The sequence below is a fragment of the Elephantulus edwardii genome, unplaced genomic scaffold (assembly GCF_000299155.1).
Source record: "Elephantulus edwardii isolate Elephantulus edwardi_28Jun2011 unplaced genomic scaffold, EleEdw1.0 scaffold00292, whole genome shotgun sequence".
NCBI lineage: Eukaryota > Metazoa > Chordata > Mammalia > Macroscelidea > Macroscelididae > Elephantulus > Elephantulus edwardii.
The window spans coordinates 528,715-549,274 of record NW_006400042.1 but is presented as its reverse complement, the minus strand read 5'-3'; the positions used below and the strand labels follow the sequence as shown (position 1 = coordinate 549,274).

At 40.0% G+C, this 20,560-nt stretch overlaps 1 protein-coding gene across 1 annotated transcript in view; it reads left to right on the top strand.

Moving 5' to 3' along the window:
• Positions 1–20,560, top strand: part of LOC102843374 (aspartyl/asparaginyl beta-hydroxylase-like) — a 268,463-nt gene that overhangs the window by 166,239 nt on the left and 81,664 nt on the right. The window contains exons 17-18 of the mRNA XM_006900733.1: positions 446–532; positions 18,201–18,351. Coding sequence (XP_006900795.1) covers positions 446–532; positions 18,201–18,351 — 238 coding nt within the window. The remainder of the gene's footprint in view (positions 1–445; positions 533–18,200; positions 18,352–20,560) is intronic.

The window sequence follows — 20,560 nt, the reverse complement described above, 5'->3', positions numbered from 1 at the left end:
TTCTCCTTGGGAATCCTTGAATTCCTGTTGTTGAGCTTCAATCTTCACTGAGGGCCAGTCATCAACTGTTTAAGTGTTCAATTATCAATAAGCCGAAGTCTGTGGAAGGCCATAATGGCCCTGCTTTAAGTGGTTCGCTACTACCGCAGCTCACCACACTGTCTCTGCCTCTGCCGCCATCTTGGATCTTCTTCACATTCAACAATCTTAAATAGCATTGTTTTAAATATCAGAATGGAGTGATTGTTGTTATTGTTGCTGTTTTTGTGTACTGCTGAGTCAGAACCAACCCATAGCTGACCCTACAGCATGTTTTCAAAGGCAGTTAGAGTTCATAGGGAGGTGGAGGAAATTTAAAATCATCACTTGATGAACATTGTTACCTGTGTTTATATAACTGTACATATGAATTGATTGTACTTCTGTAACTATCTCTTCTTAACAGGGAAAAATTGAGGAGGCGCTGAAGGCATTTGAAGAACTGGTGCGCAAGTACCCACACAGTCCGCGGGCCAGATACGGGAAGGCACAGGTATTTGGAAACTCCTCTGTTTAGCTGATGCTTTTGAATGTTATTTTCATGGCCATGTACTCTAGGTAACTGAGTGGGTTTTTTGCTCCACATTTGCCCATGCATTTTCTCTTTTCATCTTTGTTATTTCTTCACAGAATCCATTTTTCATAGATATTGTTGTGTGTCTTCAAGTAGGAACCAGCCCATTAGCTGACCCTCCAGTGGGTTTTCAGAAGCTGTAATTTTCCTATTTCTTCCCAGGGTACATCTAGTGGATTTGAACTGCTTGCCTTTGTATTGGCAGCAGTACAACTCTAGGCCACCAGAACTCCCGTGTATGAATATTCATAAAACCAAAGAAAAACACTTTTTCAAATCAGATAGTTACTGCTTGCTGATGACTTTAGTAGCCTTCTTTCCTGCTCCCTTCTCTACTACTTCTCTCTGGCTTTGAGGGAAAATAACATGAACCCTTTCATTAATAGATTGCCTGTCACTGACACCCACAACCTTCCTTTTTGTTTAGATTCACCACACAGGTTTTCTTGAAGGATTCTCAGAGATTCTATTGAAAAGAACAGTTAATTAGTTATATCATTTAGTACATGTGCATGTTTTCTTTTGTTTTTAATTCAGAGTGTGCAGTGAAAACATACACTGGGTCAACAGCCTTCTCAGAGATTTAAGAATCTCAATTTTGTACCTGGAGATTGAGATTATCAATGCTTGGTGTTGAGTGTTTGATGCATATGAGAGACTTTTTAGTACAAAGTAGAATATACTTTGTTTTCTCTCTGACTTAGCTGCTTCATTTCTTACGCAGCCCTGCCTCACCTTCACCTCCTCCCACTGACTCCTTTTCTCCATTCACCAGCTCATTATTTTACCAACCTATCCACATTCATGTTTTGTTTGTTGGGGTTTTTTAAAGTTATTATTATTTGAGTGAAAGTTTACAAAGCATATTGTTTCTTTAGTTATTCATACATGTTGTTCCATAACATCATTTACAGTCTACACAATGTCTGATCGATCATTCATTCTCTATTGCCCTCGCCTTCACCTTAGTGTTTATTATCAACCCTTCTACCTTCCCTTCTCTAGTAAGCATACTAAAATTAAAATGATTCTATGTATAAACTTTTCTCTAGCTTTTTATACAGAGGTCTTATATAATGTTTGTCCTTCTGTGATGGATTTTTCTTGTTCAACATAATGTCTTCTAGACTTGTCCATGTTGTGTAGTGTTTCATGAATTGATCATTGTTTTACATTGTTGAATAACACTCCATTGTGTGAGAGGACTCTAGTTTCTCCATCTATACATTCTTTGATGGACACTTGGGTTGTTTCTATCTCTTTGCTACTGGTGAATATCAACATTTACTTTTCACTAATGGGACCCTGAAAATAACACAGTGAGTGCTAGGGAAGGTCTTGCCTTCATGGATATTATATTCTGGAGAGAAGAATTTTAATATATTCAAAAGATACTGTGTGCTAGGCACTTTTCTAGGCACTAGAGGTATAATAATAAAGAGATAAATAACAGTTCCTGTCCATATGGAGTTTCCATTGTAATTGGGAGACAGTGCACCAGGTAAATAAGTACATAGATGGACTTGGTAGTGAGAGGGACTATGTAGGACAAGGAGGAGGTTAGTGAAAGACTCACCGAGAAAGTGACATTTGTTTACAGTCCTAAAAATCTATAAATAAATATGTGCATAGAAAATATAATAAAATATTAAAAATAAATACATAATTTAGCTAAAGAATGCATGCTGTCAAGGCAAGAAAATGGAATGAAATGTGTACCTCCTAAGAATTGTTGGTGGCACAATGTGATTGAAAATTACAGAGTAAGCAGTCACAAAAGACTGCTTTTGAGAAGAGCCACTTGGACGGAGACTTGGAAATATGGCTGAAAAAGCTGTCCATCCAGGGGAAGAGAAAAGCAGGTGCAAAGGTCATTCTCGGAAGGAATCTTGGTGTGATGACCTTGATAGGAGGAAGGGCATCACCATCAAGAGAGAGAGTAAAGTGGCCTTGCACACCGCAGACTGAAACCCTACTGATTTTTCTCTTACGGGCTTTATCATCCGTACACAGGAAGCCACTACAGAAGTTTATATATCGTTGTGATCTGACTAGTTGTTTTTTGTAAAGATAATTTTGATTGCTTGGTGGAAAATAGATTTTAGGGGCAGAAAGAGAAGCAGAAATAATAGGAGGTTATTATTGACAAGAAGCTGTGTTGCAATCTCAAAGGAACACAGTTCAAAATAACCAACTGCTCTGCAGGAGAAGGATGGGCAGTCTCCTCCCATGTGATTAACTGTCTCTGAAAATCCGTCGGAGGGTCAGCTATGGGTCGCTTCTGACTCGATGGTACATAACAACATTGCAAATGCTCATAAGAGATGGTCGTAGCATAGACTGGGGTCATGACCCAGTGGGTGGAAAGAAATGGCCATGTAGCACAGCTGGGAGGACTTGTGGTTGGCTTAGATGGACGGACAAGGGAAAGAGGCATCAAGGATGACATCTAGGGTTCTAGTTTAACCAATAGAGACAGTGGTGCCTGCTACTTACCAGCCTGCGATGCATCTGACACTTGGACAGTGACTAAGAATGACAGAAGAAGAATCAATGCATCAGAGTTATGATGGTGGAGAAGAATATTGAAAATCCCATTGACTGCCAAGAGAACAAATAGGTCTGTCCTACAGAAAGTAAAACCAGGAATGTCTTTGGAGGCAAAGATGGGAAGCTTCACCTCACACACTTTGGGCATGTTGTTAGGAGGAGACAGTCCTTAAAGAAGGACATCACGTTTGGAAAAGTGGAAGGTCAGCTTAAGAGAGGAAGGAAGACCTTCTACAAGACAGTGACTAACAATTGGTTCAAGTTTGTCAGAGATGGTAAAGATAGTATAGCATTGGGCAAGGGTAAGAGCTGTTCATAGGGTCACTAGGAGTTGTAGTCAACTCAGCAAACATAACAACAACTAACCAGGGAGACTGGGAGAGGAGGAGATTTAGGACATGAGGAAATAGCACTTTGCTTGATCTGGTTGATTCTATGATGCTTATCCTACATTCAAGTGCTCTCAAAGAGAGACTAAGTAGAAGTCAGAGCTGGATCCAGGCCTGTGTTAGGTGATAAGTCTTCTGTGTCACTGCTATGGAGACAATATTGGCAATTCTCTTGTTTGTTGTGTTCACACAGTAAAGGCAGAGTGACAGAATTTTTGCAGAGTCAATGAGAGGGTCATTGTACCCATTGGCAGAATGGCTGTGTAAGTATTTGTCAGCGATACTCGCACAAGTAGCACACATTTGTGGTTGAAGCAAGGATTCTCTGACCAGAATGTAGCAGCTGTTCAAGAGCCAGTTAGAAAGATTCATCCTATCTCCTCTTTAAAAAGTCATTTATTGCATTTTAATTAATTGTAGCATAATGGATTCACTCACTTATTCACTCACTCATTGCCTTTGAGGTAGAATCATGGCACAGCTGACATTCCAGCAGGTTTCAGAAATGGTAAATCACAGTGGAGGAGGTTGTCTGTCTCTCCCATGGAGCTTCAGGGAGATTTGAACTGCTATGCCCTTGGTAAGCAGCACAATCTACCATTGACTCTGCCTCTGGCGCATTCCTTGTATTAAATTAGAAAAGTTCTGAAAAGTTAATACACTAGCAATAACCACATGAAAGATTTAGCGAGTGGAAGAGAATGAAATCCATTGATAATTGCTAAAGACATAACAAATCTTAAGATTCTAAAAAGAAGTGATTAGAATAAATGTGAGGTAGACAAAATTTATTGTGGAATATGAAAAAGTTAAATGAATATAGATACTCTAAAAAAATATTAGTGCAAATTAAGTCCCCTTAATCTTAGCACAAGAAGTTCCAGTGGCTCGGTCCTTAGGAACAAAGACTGTTCTTCTTTAGCAGTTTAAATCTACCAACAACCATTTGGCAGAAATTGGGCAATTTCCTCTCATGCTGGTTATAGCCTTGGAAACCTCCAGGAGGGTCAGCTATGATTGGTTCCTGCTCAGTGGCAGTGAATTTCATTTGTTATTATCCATAAAATTAAGTTTGTTATTGTTGTATACTGCCAAGTTGGAACCAACTCATAGCTGACCCTCCAGCAGGTTTTCAGAGGCAGTTAAGCACACAGGAGGAGATTGTCCATCCTTTTCTTGTGGAGCAGCTGGTGGCCTCTAACTGTGTCCCTTCGGGATTGCAGTGCAGCTTCTTGCCACTAGACCACCAGAGCTCCCTAGATCAAGTTTAGGAGGCAGTAATTATGCCATTTTTGTAAGTAAACTTAGTCCATACTTCTTCAAAATTACTGAATTACATTACTGTTGAGCAGAGTAAGCAAACTTGTTACCTATTCAAATAAGTGATCAATTTTGTTACTGGTATTAATTGGCATATCTGAATTATATTACTATTAAGCAGAGTAAGCAAACTTGTTACCTATTCAAATAAATGATGAATTTTGTTGCTAGTATTAATTGGCATTTCGTGATGACATGAATATTAACTATAGAGAAAAAAATTATTCATGTAAATGCCAATTACATGATGGCAAAAAAAATCCTGTCTACTTTAGCATTTTTCTTTCTAGGTGATTAATTGTAGGTAGCAATGTCTAAATAAATGAAGTATTTTAAAATAAGACAATTGCTGTATGTATGTCCTTATTTAACAGTGATAACTTAAAATTTAGGTATCAGCAAAATACGTTTTTTTCTCTCTAAACTGTTAAACTACATGGTGTTATTGAAATTAGCACTGGGACATGTTGTTGTTATGTGCTGTCGAGTTGCTTGCGACTCATAGCGACCCTATGTACAACAGCCCTAAACTCTGCTCTGTCCTGTGCCAATTGCACTGTCTCTGACACTCCCATCCCGATTATCCCAGTCACTGAATCAATCCACCTTAATTCCCCTCCTGCGCTGTCCCTCCACCCTCGCAAGCATGGCGTCCTTCTCCAAGGACCAGTCTCTCCTCACAACATGTCCAAAGTATGTTAGACGGAGCCTCAGAATCCTTGCCTCCAAGGAGCCACCCGGTTTAACCCTTTCCAGGACATATCTGTTTGTTTTCCTAGCAGTCCATGGTGTTCTCAATACTCTTCTCCAGCACCACAGCTCAAAGGCATCAATTCTCCTTCTGTCCTCCTTGGTCATTGTCCAACTCTCTGATGCATAACAGGTGAACACACTTTAGTCTCCAGCGAGACACCATTGCTCTTCAGTACTTTGGAGAGGTCCCTAACAGCAGACTTTCTCATGGCAATGCACCTTTTAATTTCCTGGCTGCTGGTGCCAAGACTGTTGACTGTGGAGCCAAGCAAACTAAAGCTGTGTACAATCTCAATCTCTTCACCATCTATCCTGATGCTGCCAATTGGTCCAGTGGTGAGAATCTTTGTCTTCTTGACATTGAGCCTCAATCCATATTGGAGGCTGCAGTCCTTGACCCTCTGCAGCAGGTGCTTCAGGTCCTCTTCAGTTTCAGCAAGTAGGGTGTGTCATCTGCATAACGCCAGATTGTTGATAAATCGTCCACCAATCTTGACCCCACATTTCTCCCCAAAGAGCCCAGCCTCCCGAATAATCTGTTCTGCATATTGGTTGAAAAGGTATGGAGATAGGATGCATCTCTGGCATACGCCCTTCCCAATTTTGAACCATGCAGTGTTCCCTTGCTCTGTTCTGACGACTGCCTCCTGGTCCAAGTATAGGTTTCGCATTAGAATGATCAAGTATTATGGGATTCCCATTCTTCTCAGAGTCAGCCATAGTTTGTTATGATCCACACAGTCTAATGCCTTTGCATAGTCAATGAAACACAGATAGACATTCCTCTGGTATTCTCTGCTTTCAGCTAAGATCCATCTAACATCAGCTACAATATCTCTAGTACCACGACCCCTTCTAAACCCAGCCTGGACTTCTGGTAGTTCTCTGTTGATATGCTGTTCCAGTCGTTTTTGGATAATCTTCAGTAAAATCTTGCTTGCATGTGAAATCAGTGAGATTGTTCTGTAGTTTCCACACTCTATTGGGTCACCTTTCTTTGGGATAGGAACAAATATAGATCTCTTCCAGTCAGTTGGCCAAGTGATTGTTCTCCAGATTTCTTGGCAAAACTTGGTGAGCACATCCAGGGCAGCATCTGTTAGCTGAAATATGTCAATTGGTATACCATCTATTCCTGGAGCCTTATTTTTTGCCATTTCCTTCAAAGCAGCCTGAACTTCTTCTTTCATCACCATAGGCTCTTGCTCATATGTTGTTTCATGAAATTCTTCTGTGTCTTCCATTTTCTTTCGATACAGTGACTCAGTATATTCTTTCCATCTTCTTTTAATACTTCCTGGATCATTTATCATTCTGCCGAAAGCATCCTTGATTATAGCAACTTGAGGTTTGAATTTGTTCTTCAGTTCCTTGAGGTTAAGAAATGCTGATCGAGTTCGGCCCTTTTGATTTTCTGACTCCAACTCCTTGCACATTTCCAATCTTCCCAGGTAATCGGAAGACGCCCAAAACCGCACGACATTCGTTCAGCAGGCCGCTCTGAGAGGGGGTACAGGAGTCTGACCAGCTGAAAGCTGGGCAGCTTTAAGACCGTCAGAGTCCCCGCCCATCCACTGTGACATAAAGCATGTTAAGCATGTGCCAACTTTTGAGGTTATTTGTTTGCTATAGTCAACTGAGTCAGCTCTTTTGGCCTTATCCTTAGGGAGCGGAGCTCATAATCCAAAGATCATGCATCTCCAGTGGTTCCACCAGCAGCTGCTCAGAAAAAAAAAAAAAAGGAGCAATCTCCTCCTGTGTGGTTCACAGCCTCTGAAAACCAGCTGTGTGTTAAATCCAACTCAAACAACAATGACTGAGTGTGATTATATACAACAGCATGAAATCCTGTTCAAGTCTGTACCATCCTCACAATCTTAAGCCCACTGTTGTAGGTGCCGTTAAGGTCAGTGCAACCCATAGCAACCATGTAAATAGCTGAGCTGAACCCTGTCCTATCCTGTGCCATCTTCATCGTCTCTGACACACTCAAGCCCATTGCTCAAGTCATCATGTCACTCCATCTTGTTTGGGGTCTTTCTCTCCTTCACTGACCCTCCATCTTCCTAAGCATAATGTCTCTCTCCAAGGTGAATGTTACAGGTAAGAAAAATGCTATATCTTCATTCTTAGTTAGCAGAGTTGATAATTACTTTGGAATATGCTAACATGTTTTTTTTATTAATTTTAATGAACGTTTATAGAGACTTAGGGTTTCCAGTCATTCATTGCTGCGCTTTTCTTCCTGCCCACCTCATTCCACCCCCCCTCAAATCACTCTTCTCCTTGAAAAGAAAAATAAATACTCTTTTATTGTTATACAATCACTCACCCCAAGCCCTCCCCCTGAGTTCACTCCACTATGCAGCCTTCACTCTGGACTTCTGTAATGACAAGAATACCCATTCATATGTCCCTTTTAAACAGATCTCTCTCTCTCATCTGTTTCAATGCAATATACATCATTCCTCCCCTCCTTTTTGGTCTTCCCTCAACCCTGATGTCAGTCCCGTTTTACAACAGTGGCCCTATACAGTATTTGTCCTTTTGTGACTGAGATATTTCACTCAGCATAATGTCTTCCAGGGCCATCCATTTTACCCTCCCATTAATGGTGAATAAGGGTTCCAGTTTCTCCCCAACCTCGCCAGCATTTGTTGCTTGCTATTCTGTTAAATTTTGCTGTTCTTACTGGGGTGAGATGATATGAGTTGTTTTGATTTGCATCTCTCTTAGAGCTAGGGATCTTGAACATTTCTTCATGTGTTTGTTTGCCATCTCAGTGTCTTCTTTGATGAAGTGTCTGTTCATATCCCGTGCCCATTTTTTAATTGGGTTATTTACCATTATCTTGTTGTAGTGCTCGAGTATTTTATAAATTCTAGATATAGGTCCATTGTCAGACCTATCATTACCAAATATTTTTCCCCAATCTGTGCCTTTCCTTTTTATCCTGTTGGAGAAGTTTTTGGAAGGGCATAGGGATTTAATTCTTAGAAGGTCCCATTCATATATTTTATCCTCGCCTGGTTCTAGATTTTCCAGGATGCTTGGAAGACTGTTTATGTTGTGTATCAGGACTTCTAGAGTTCTTCCATGCTTTTCTGTAATGAAATTTATCGTCCTTGGTTTTAGTCCTAGGTCAGTAATCCACTTTCAATTGGATTTTTTGTGTGGAGTGAGGTGTGATTCATGCTTGAGTTTTCTGCAGATAGTTTTCCAATTTCACCCACAGTATTTGTTAAAAAGGCTGTAATTTCCTCATTTAACTGATTTCATCTCCTTGTCAAAAATCAGTTGACCATAGGTAGATGGGCTGATCTGTATTCTCAATTCTATTCCATTGATCTATGTGTCTTTCGTTGTACTGGTACCATGCTGTTTTGACCACCATGGCAATGTAGTAGGATTTGAAATCAGGAAGTAAGATGCCTCCAACCTTATTTCTCTTTTTAAGGAGTGCTTTGCTTATTTGGGTCCTCTTTCCATTCCAAATGAAACTAGAGATTGCCTTTTCCATCTCATTGAAGAATGGCATTGGTATTTGTATTGGGATTGCACTGAACATGTAAATTGCCTTTGGTAGTATTGTCATTTTCACAATATTGAGTCTTCTTATCCATGAGCAAGGAGTATTCTTCCACCTCTCCAGTTCTCTTTTTGTTTCTTGTAATAATGTTTTGTAATATTCTTTGAATAGATCCTTTGTGTTTCTGGTTAGGTTTACTCCTAAGTATTTAATGTTGTGATTAGCTATTGTGAAGGGTATTGTTTTTCTCAGGTCCAGATCTGTATTCTCTTTGTCACTGTAGAGAAATCCAATTGATTTTTGTATGTTGTTCTTGTATCCTGCCACTTTGCTGAATTGGTCAACTATGTCCAGTAGTTTTCTTGCTGAATCTTTAGGGTTTTCTAAGTAAAATATCATATCATCTGCATAGAGAGATAATTTTACCTCCTCTTGGCCAATTTGGATACCTCTCTTATTTCCTTTTCTTGCCTTATGGCCATCACTAAGACTTCCAATACCATATTGAATAGGACAGGTGATAGTGTGCATCCTTGCCTAGTTCCTGTTCTCAAGGGGAATGCCTTTATTCTCTCTCCATTGAGAACAATGTTGGCTTTTGGGTTTGCATATATACTTTTTACTATGTTGAAGAAATTCCCTTCTAATCCTATTTTATTGAGTGTTTTAATCAGGAAAGGGTGTTGGATTTTGTCAAAGGCCTTTTCTGCATCAATTAATAGGATCATATGGTTCTTATTCTTTGCTTTGTTAATGTGATAAATACATTGATTTTCTTATGTTGAACTATCCTTGCATACCTTGAATCCCATTTGGTCATGGTGAATTATTTTTTTATGTATCATTGTATTCTACTGGCCAGAATTTTAGTCAGGATATTTGCACTTATGTTTATGAGAGATATTGGCCTATAGTTTTCTATTTTTGTGGTATCCCTACTGGATTTTGTATCAAAGATATGTTTGCTTCGTAGAATGAGTCTGGGAGAATTCCATCTTTTTCTATTTTCTGAAATAGTTTATGTAGGATTGGTGATAGTTCTTCTCTGAATGTTTGATAAAATTCACTTGTAAAGCTATCTGGTCCAGGACTTTTTTTTTTTTGGCTGGAAGTTGTTTTATTACCCTTTAAATTTCTTATTTTATAATAGGTCTGTTCAGGTGTTCAATTTCAGTTGATGTCAGTTGAGGTAGGTTGTGAATTTCTGAGTATTTGTCCATTTCCTCTAGGTTTTCATATTTGTTTGAGTATAATTTTTCATAATATTCCAATGTTAGCCTTTTTCTTTTAGTTGGTTCTGTTTTGACATTGTCCATTTCATTTCTTATTTATATTATTTGTGTCTTTTCCTTCTTTTCTTTTGTTAGTTTTGCTAGTGGTTTGTCAATTTTATTGAGCTTTTCAAAGAACCAACTCCTGTTTTGTTGATGGCTTCAGTTCTTTTTCAGTTTCCTATTTCATTTATTTCTGCTCTTATTTTTATGATTTCAGTTTTTTTAGAAGGTGTTCGGTTTTCTTGTTGTTCTTTTTCAATTTGTTGGAGATACTGGGTTAGAGAGTCAATGATCATTTTTTCTTGCCTTTTGATATGTTTGCGTATTGCTGTTAATTGACCTCTTATAGAGCTTTGGCTGTTTCCCAGAGGTTTTGGTAAGTGGTGTTTTCATTGTCATTTGTTTTAAGAAACTTTTTAATTTCATTTTTTATTTCTTCTACTACCCACTCATGTTCAAGCAAGGTCTTGTTTGGCTTCAAAATGTATATGGTTTTTCCTCCTTTATCCTTTTGTTATTAATTTCTAATTTTGTAGCATTGTGGTCTTAGAGAATGCTTTGTATTCTATGTTTTTGAATGTATTGATGTTTGCCTTATAACCTAAAATATAATCTATTCTGGAGTATGCACATTGAAGAAGAAGGTATACTGTGTTTTTTCGGGGGTGTATTAGCCTATAAATATCTATGAGGTCGAGTTGGTTTATTGTGTGGTTTAATTCTTGAGCATCTTTGTTGAGTTTTTTTCTGGTAGTTCTGTCTTTTCTTGAGGGGGGAGTATTGAAGTCTCCAACTACTATAGCAGTGTTTTCTATTTCCTTTTTCAGTTTTGTTAATATTTATTTTATATATTTTGCAGGTCTTTCATTTGGTGCATATTTATTATTGTTATGTCCTTTGTTCTGTTATCCCTTTAAGCATTATGTAGTGACCTTCCTTGTCGTTTGTGATGGGTTTTGCTTTGAAATTTATTTTATCAAAGGTTAATATTGCTACTCTTGCTTTTTTCTGGTTGCCATTTGCTTGGTATATTTTTTTTCCATCCTTTTATTTTTAGCCTTTCTTTATTTTTCAGGTGTGTCTCTTGTAGAGAGCATATTGATGGATTTTGGGTTGGTTTTTTTTTATTTTATCGAGTGCCACTCTTCCCTTCAACGGTGCATTCAAACCATTCACACTCAGTGTGATTATTGAAAGCCAAGGTTTTACTTCTATCATTTCTTTGAGGTGTGTGTGTGTGTGTGTGTGTGTGTGTGTGTGATTGCTAGTTACTTGGTCTATTCTGCTCTCTGTGGTACCTCTGTAAGAAGCACAACTCTCAGTGTTTCCTGCAATGCTAGTCTTGTTTTTACAAACTATCGTAGGGTCTGTTTTTCTGGGAATATCTTGATCTCTCTTTCATATTTGATGGATAGTTTTGCTGGGTACAGTATTCTTGGTTGACAGTTGTGTTCTTTGAGTGTTTGTTATATGTCCTTCCACTCTCATCTTGCTTGTATGGTTTCTGCTGAAAAATCGGCACTTAATCTTATCTGTTCTCATTTGTAGGTTACTCTTTGTTTCTCCCTCGCTGCTGTCAGGATTCCCTCCTTATCTTTGGTTCTGGAAAATTTATCTATGATATGCCTTGGTCTTTTTCTTTTGGGGTCTATTCTAAATGGTGTTCACTCAGCTTCTTGAATATATGTTCTCTCATTCTTCATTATGCCTGGGAAGTTTTCATCTATTAATTCTTCCACAACTTTTCTGTGCCTTTACTTGCTTCTTTCTGTTCTGGAATTCTGATGATGCGCATGTTATTTCTCTTGATGGTGTCCCACATTATTTTTAAGATTTCTTCTTTTTCCTTCACTTTTTGTTGTGTTTTTTGCTCTAGCAGATCAGTCATGACAATTCTGTTTTCTATTTCACTGGCTCTGTGTTCAATCTCTTCAACTCTGTTCATGTGTCCCTCCATCATGTTGACAACATTGGAGCTCATATTTTGGATCATGGTTTCTTGTTTATTTCAGTGCCACTAATTCCTCATTTGTTTTATCTGCATTGTTTCAATTGTTTTGTTGTTTGTTTTTTTTTTTTTAGCTCCTCCTGGGTTTTGTTTGCAGTATCCTGTAATTCTTCTAGTTTGCCTTTCATCCACTGAAAATATTCAGTCATTGTTCTTTTAAATTCTGTGTCAGAAAGTTCCATCAGACTTTCTAGCTTCAGGAAATCCATTAATACTGTGTCACCCTTTGGTGGTGATATCTTGCTTTGTGTTTGTGTAGTGTGTGGGATAGCTTGCTTTCTTCGAAACATTGATATGTTCTTGATCTTAAGACAATGCTCTAAAAATAAGTTGGGTAGGTGCCCCACTTGTGTTTTTCTCTCACCTTCTGACTCAAGCAAAGGGTCTCTTCAGAGCCTGTGAGAGCAGCCTCTTGTAGGTAAGTCAGATCAAGGTGCTTTGGTTTAAAGGCAAGTTGATTGACTGGACATGTAGTAATGGTGTGGACCCAAATAGGTTGGGTCAAGCAGGGTGTTCGGGCAACCACCAGGGCTGGACAACCACTTGGGGGACCTCTCTCAGACCTCAGCTGTCCGGGTATGCTCACGTTTGAGGTCCCTACTCAAATTCCAGCTGTCTCCCATTCAGCCATTCTCCCTCAGTGGACCCTGCCTAGCGGCACTTACCCAGGTGCCCTCAGGCAGCGGCCCTGCCCAAGCAAGGTCCTGGATCCAGTGGGACCTGAGAAGACTCAATCAAATTCACACCAACCCACTCTCCTTTGGCTAGTCTGCAGTGTCCACCAAAATTCAGTCAAATTCCCAGTGGCCCATTTGTTCCTGGGTAGTAGGCATGGCCCAAGAAAATTCAACCAAATTCCCACCAGTGGGCTCGCCCTTGAGCGCTATCCCAGGCAATTGACAGTGTCCAAGAAAACCCAGTCAGGATACTACCAGCCCACTGGATCATGGCCAGTCTGCAGGAGCACAGAAAAATTCAGTCAAATCCCAGCCAATCCTCTGGGTCTTAGTGGGGCTTAAGAGAACTCAGCCAGTCTCCCACCATCCTTTCTCTTGCCGGATCAGTCCCGTAGCAGCTCAGCTGGTGGCGCTCAGCTATGGCCAGATCTGTGGTGCAACTGTGGCTTTGTATTCCTGTAGTTTCGAAACTAATTGTTAAAAGTTCAGATTCAAATTCCTGCTGTCCACGTCTCACCATGTTGGTTGGTCTCAGTGCAGCGTGAAGGACTCTTTAGTGGCCCGTCTCTATCAGCTTGCTATTCCTTAGGTTCTTCTCACTGCACTCTCCACCACCGCCATCTTGGAATTCCACTAACATATTTTTTAAAGTTAACAGTATGAAGCTTAATGCAATCTAAGTGCCTCTCCTTTATAATTGAGACTGATATTATTTAGTCTGTGGTGGGCTATCTGTGAAAAATCTGTTTTGAATGAATTCCTTGAAAATCAGGCACAATGTATTGAACTATAAACTGAATTCACTTTATTGTTTTACACAGACCATTAAGACCTCTCAGGCAGAAAACAACCCCTCACCTACAGAGTGTGAGCAGGAGGATTAGGTAGAGTCAGTGAAAGACTTCCCTTAACATCCTGTAACATCCTTGCCTCAGGCTCAGCTCAGCTCACTTCATCTACAGATGTTACACTGATCAAAATCAATCTTTACAATTTTCATTTTCACAGCAAGTGCTTTTTATTTCTTTCAAGATATTTGAAAGAATTATATACCAATTTAAAGCTGATCTTTTCCCAATTCTGGAAGTTGTAAAAATGTTTATGCATTGTTAAAATGAGGGAGCTTGGGGAGAAACAGCAAAGCATATTGTATTATAATTCCCTCTTTTTAGACTGAATTTAGTAAAGGGCACCTGATAAGCTTACCACATAGATGGATGCTTTTTGGCAGGCATTTGTCCTCTATTAGCCATGCAGAGTATACTTTGAAGCATTTTAGGTTTAAAATGAAGGAGTAGAACTTGATAGTTTCAAAAGAATACTTTCCGTTCTGAAACACTATTCTTCTGTGAATTCATTATAAATTACCATAATCCATGGAGTTAGTTCCCTATAGTCCAACACTCAAAAAACTGATGCCTAAAAGGAAGGTCTGGTGTATGGACGTACTGTGCAAAGCTGCACAAGCAGGAAAGCCAATAATCAAAGTTATTTCCTGGAAAAAGAAAATAAAACAAAAGCAAAAGAAAACTCTAATTCGCTGCTGTTGAGTTGAAACCAACTCATAACTGACCTTCTAGTGGATTTCTGAGGTTGTTAATGCACAGGAAGAGATTTTACTCTTTTCCTGCCAAGATGCAGCTGGTGGATTCAAACTATCAGAGCACCTTTGGTTTCATAGCACAACTTCCTACAGAGTACACCAACAGGGCTCTCTTATAACCAGCTTGTTGTTGTTGTTAAGTGTCAGTAAGTTGAATATAACCCATAGTGAACATATGAACAACAGATCTGAACTTTGCCCTATCCTGTGCCATCCTTATCATCAGTCCATCTCATTGAGGGTCTTCCTCTCCTTCACAGACCCTCTACCTTTCAAACCATGATGTGCTTTTCCAAGGAATAGCCTTTCCTAATGATATATCCAAAATATGTGAGATGAAGGTTCACCATCTTTGCCTCCAAGGAACACTCTACTTGTACTTTCTCCAAGACACATCTGTTCTTTTGGCAGTCCACATGGAATTCAGCACTCCTTGCCAACACCACAATTCAAATGCATTGAATCTTCTCCTGTCATCCTTATTTGCTGTTCATCTCTCAGACGCATAGCAGGTAATTGGAAAACCATGGCTTGAATCAGGAGCACTTTAGTTTTAAGCTGACATCATTGGTCTTCCATTTAGTAGAGGTCCATGATGTCAGACTTTTCCAATGCTATACATCTCCTGACGTCCTGACTACTGGTACCAAGAATGTTGACTGTAAAGCCAAGCAAGATGAAATCCTTAACAATTTCGTTCTTTTCTTCATCTGTCCTCATGTTACCTATTGACCTAGTGGCGAGGATTTTTGCTTTCTTGATGTTGAGATATAGTAAAGGCAGCAATCCATGATCCTCTGCAGCAAGTGCTTTAGATCCTCCTCACTTTCAGCAAGCAGGATTGTGTTATCTGCATAACATAGGCTGTTGAAGAGTCTTCTTCCTATCCTGATGCCATACTCTTCTTCATAAAGTCTAGTTTCTCTATTGATTTGCTCAGCATACAGATTGAATAGGTATGGAAAAAAGGGTACAGTCCTGATGTACACTGTTCTTGATTTTAAACCATGAAATGTTCTGTTTCTTTGATTGGGTAACAACTTCTTCGTCTAGGTATAGATTTGGTATAAGCATAATTAAATGCTCTGAAATTCCTATTCTTAAGGTAAGCTATCATTTGTTATGATCCACACCATCAAGTGCCTCTGCATAGTCAACAACAAATAAACATTCTTCTGATATTCTCTGCGTTCAGCCAAGATCCATCTGACATCAGTAAATATCATTACTGGTATAATAAATTACTGAGATCAGTAAATATTATTACCGTGGCTGGTGCCACAGCCTCTTCTAAACTAGTATATGCTAGTTAAAAAAAAATTATGTATCTACTATTCCTCTCTACTCAAATGCACACACACACACATGTTGTTGTTGTTATGTGCCGTCGAGTCGCCTGCGACTCATAGCGACCCTATGTATAACAGCCCTAAACTCCACTCTGTCCTGTGCCAATCACACTGTCTCTGACACTCCCATCCCAATTATCCCAGTCACTGAATCAATCCACCTCATACCGGTCTCTCCTCACTACATGTCCAAAGTAAGTTAGACGGAGCCTCAGAATCCTTGCCTCCAAGGAGCCACCCGGTTTAACCCTCTCCAGGACAAATCTATTTGTTTTCCTAGCAGTCCATGGAATTCTCAGTACTCTTCTCCAGCACCACAGCTCAAAGGCATCAGTTCTCCTTCTATCCTCCTTGGTCATTGTCCAACTCTCTGATGCATAACAGGTGATTGCGAAGACTGTGGCCTGTATCAGATGCACCTTAGTCTCCAGAGAGACACCACTGCTCTTCAGCACTTTGGAGAGGTCCCTAACAGCAGACTTTCCCATGGCAATAGATATATAAAAACATACACATTCAAAATGTGTCTGAAAACCTGGGACTTTGTTTTATTGACTGCTAAAAGAGAGCCTAGTACATAGTTATTGTTGTTGTTGTTATGTGCCGTCAAGTCGCTTGTGGCTCATAGCGACCCTATGTAAAGAGCCCTAAACCCTGCTCTGCCAACCTCACTGTCTCTGACACACCTACTCCTATTACCCCAATCACTGAATCAATCCATTTCATCAAGGGTGTTCCTCTTTTCCACTGTCCCTCCACCCTCCCAAACATGATGTCCTTCTCGAAGGACATCATGCCCAAAGTATGTCAGATGGAGCTTCAGAATCCTTTCCTCCACAGATTAGTCTGGTTTCACCCTCTCCAGGACAAAACTATTTGTTCTCCTAGCAATCTATGATATATTTAACACTCTTCTCCATCACCACAGCTCAAAGGCATCAATTCTCTTTCTATCCTCCCTAGTTATTGTCTAGCTCTCTGATGCATAGCACACAATTGCAAAGACTATGGCTTGTATTAGGCTCACCTAAGTCTCCAGTATGGTGTCGTTGCTCTTCAATACGCTGGAGAGGTCTCTGACAACTGACTTTTCCAGTGCAATTTATCTTTTGATTTCCTGGCTGCTGGTACCAAGAGTGTTGACTGTGGAGCCAAGCAAACTAAAACTTAACAATCTTAATCTCTTCACCATCAATCATGTTTCTGCCAATTGGCCCAATCTTTATTAATGTTGAGCCTCAATCCATACTGAAGGCTGCAGTCTCTGACCTTCTGCAGCAAACACTTCAGGTCCTCCTCAGTTTCAGCAAGCAGGGTTGTGTCATCTGCATAACACAGGTTGTTGATGAATTTTCCACCAATTCTGATGTCACAGCCTCGTACAGCCCAGCGTCCCGGATGATCTGTTCTGCATACAGACTGAAGAGGTATGGAGACAGAATACATCCCTGGTGAACACCCTTCCTGATTCTGAACCATGCAATGTTTCCTTCCTCTGTTCTGATGACTGCCTCTTGGTTCAAGTATAGGTTTTGCATTAGCACAATCAAATGTTCTGGGTTTCCCATTCTTTTCAGTCAGCCACATCCTGCGATCCAGTCAAAAGCCTTTGCATAGTCAATGAAGCACAGATAGACATTCCTCTGGTACTCTCTGCTTTCAGCAAACATCCATCTAACATTAGCTATAATATTCCTAGAACCACAGCCTCTTCTAAACCCAGTCTGTACATCTAGCTGTTCTCTGTTGATGTGTTACTCCAGTTGTTTTTGGATACTTTTCAGCACACAATAAGTATATTTTAGATAAATTGATGAATGCAAATAATTCTTTAGTTTTGGTGTATGATGAGTCATTTTTGCACAGCATTTTTGTATACTCTACACTCGATTATTTATGAATACAAACCTTCAACAGCCCTGGTGCTTTCTCATCCATAATCTTGGAGCTAATTTTTCTCCACATTTTCAAAAGAATGTATTGCATTGCTTTTTGATCTCTAAATATAAGAAATGTTGAACATTTGTTTTTAATTACTTTCCATGTGGTTTAAAACTTACCTAGTATGCATACTTAGTATAACCACAAGTGTGGCTGGTCAGGTGACACTCATGCATTGTGGGGGCTTCCTCTAGTGTGAAGATGACTTAGCCGAGAAGAAGAAGAGCAATGAGGTGCTGCGGGGGGCCATTGAGACCTACCAGGAGGTGGTCAGCCTGCTCGATGTCCCCCCAGACCTGGTGAAGCTAAGTCTGAAGCGACGGTCAGACAGACAACAATTTCTAGGTGAGATGGAAAAAAGTTACTTTACTATGGAATTGCTTCTTATATCTTGAAGATCCTGTAGTCTTGTATACTCAGAGTCACATTACATGGCAAGAAACTTGAGTTTTATAAATAATTCCTTTGGTAAATTAGCCTTGACTGTGTTAGACTGGTCACCTTTAAGCTGTAACAACTCTTCTCACTATGATCATTACAAATGAGTAGATTTTCAACCCTCATCTTACATATGAAGCAAATGAGATGCTGAGAGGTAATTTGCCTAAAGAACCATATCTAATATATTAGTAGACCTGGAAACAAAAACTCATTCAAATCTACTATAACAAACTTATGAGTGGAGGTTGAAATTATCAGTGAAACAATTTTTATAAAGGTGATCAAGAGCCTAGTGAGTAAGGAGTAAGCAGTTCCATGAAGGACAGCTGAACAATCTCTTGTGTGATTTATAGCCTCTGAAAACTCACTAGAGGGTCAGCTGTGAGTCAGTTCTGACTCAACGGCAATAAGTTGAGCTATTGAGATAATCTAAAATATTCACCCTTATTTAATTTTGCAAGATTAAAACCCTTTTCGTTGGCCATATGGAGCTGGAATCCAGTTTGAAAGTCATCTGCAGGAGCCGGATTCTACAGAAGCTTGTTGGCTGGGACTAGTGATCATTAGGGTGGAATGCTGATGCACTAAGTGGAGTGAGTTGGTGTGCGTCAGCCTCCTATTAAAAAACCCATTAGGGCCCTCGGGCCTGTGGCCTCTGGGTCTAGTTTAAATTGTTTTTTGTCAAACATTCTTCTACGTGTTATAGAACTGGTCTGTGCATTGCTGTACAGAGGTAACTTGTGGTTGCTGTGATGCTAAACACTGGGACACTGATGTGCCAAATGCAATAATGTTTACTTATGGTGGATAGTGTTTGGTGGAGCTTCCCAATTAAAATAAGCTTAGAAGCAGGAGTAGCATCCACTTCCGAAATGGCTTGCCTCCGGAGGCTCTATGAAAATGGAGAAATGACCGAAGTTATACACGTGTTCAGGTGTTTCGTTCATAGGGTCGTTATAAGTCGTCTACAACTCAACGGCACTTAACAACAACAATAGATATGGGCATGTGAAAGGGACTACACTCACAACCATACCTAAGCTTGTCAAGTGACATTTTTACATGTATATTTAAATATGCACGTTGTTGTTGTTGTTATTGTTATGTGCCATCAAGTCGCACAGGACTCATAGCAGCCCTATGTGCAAAATAACTCTGAAGCCTGTCCTGATTTACTGTCTTACTGACTCTGATGCACCTACCCCCATTACCACAGTTACTGTGTCAATCCGTTTCATCTGGAGTCTTCCTCTCTTGCTCTTCCCTCTACCCTTCCAAGCATGATAGATGACCTTCTCCAAGGACTGGTCCCTCCTGGCCATTTGCTCAAAGTATGTGAGACGGAGCTTCAAAATCCCAGCCTCTAAGGAAGAATTTGGTTTCACTCTTTCCAAGACAGACATGTTTGTTCTCTTGGAGGTCCTTGGTATGATCAGTACTCTTCCCTAGAACCACAACTCAAAAGGCACAGACTCTACTTCTGTCATCCTTAGTCATTTTCCAGCTCTGTGATACATAGCAAATAATTGTGAAAACCAGGTCCTGGATCAGGTGCACTGTAGTCCCTATACAGACATCATTACTCTTTAGGACTTTGGAGAGGTCCCTAACAGCAGACTTTCCCAATGAATTCACCTTTTGATTTCCTGACTACTGGTGCCAAGAGTGTTGATTATGGAGTCAAGCAAGTTGTAATTGTTAACAACCTCAATCTCTTCTCAATTTACCATGGTGCTGCTAATTGGCCCAGTGGTGAGAATCTTTGTATTCTTGATGTTTCTGCTACAGCAAGTGCTTCAGGTCCTCCTCAGTTGCATGTAGGTATATCCAGTGTTGTAAAGTTATATTAACTTCTTAGTGATAACCAAACACCCTATAGGAATGACAACATGTTGTTTGTTGTTGTTATGTGCTGTCGAGTCGCCTGCGACTCATAGTGACCCTATGTACAATAGCCCTAAACTCCGCTCTGTCCTGTGCCAATTGCACTGTCTCCAACACTCCCATCCCAATTAACCCAGTCACTGAATCAATCCACCTCATAGAGGGCCTTCCTCTCCTGCGCTGTCCCTCCACCCTCCCAAGCATGATGTCCCTCTCTAAGGACCGGTCT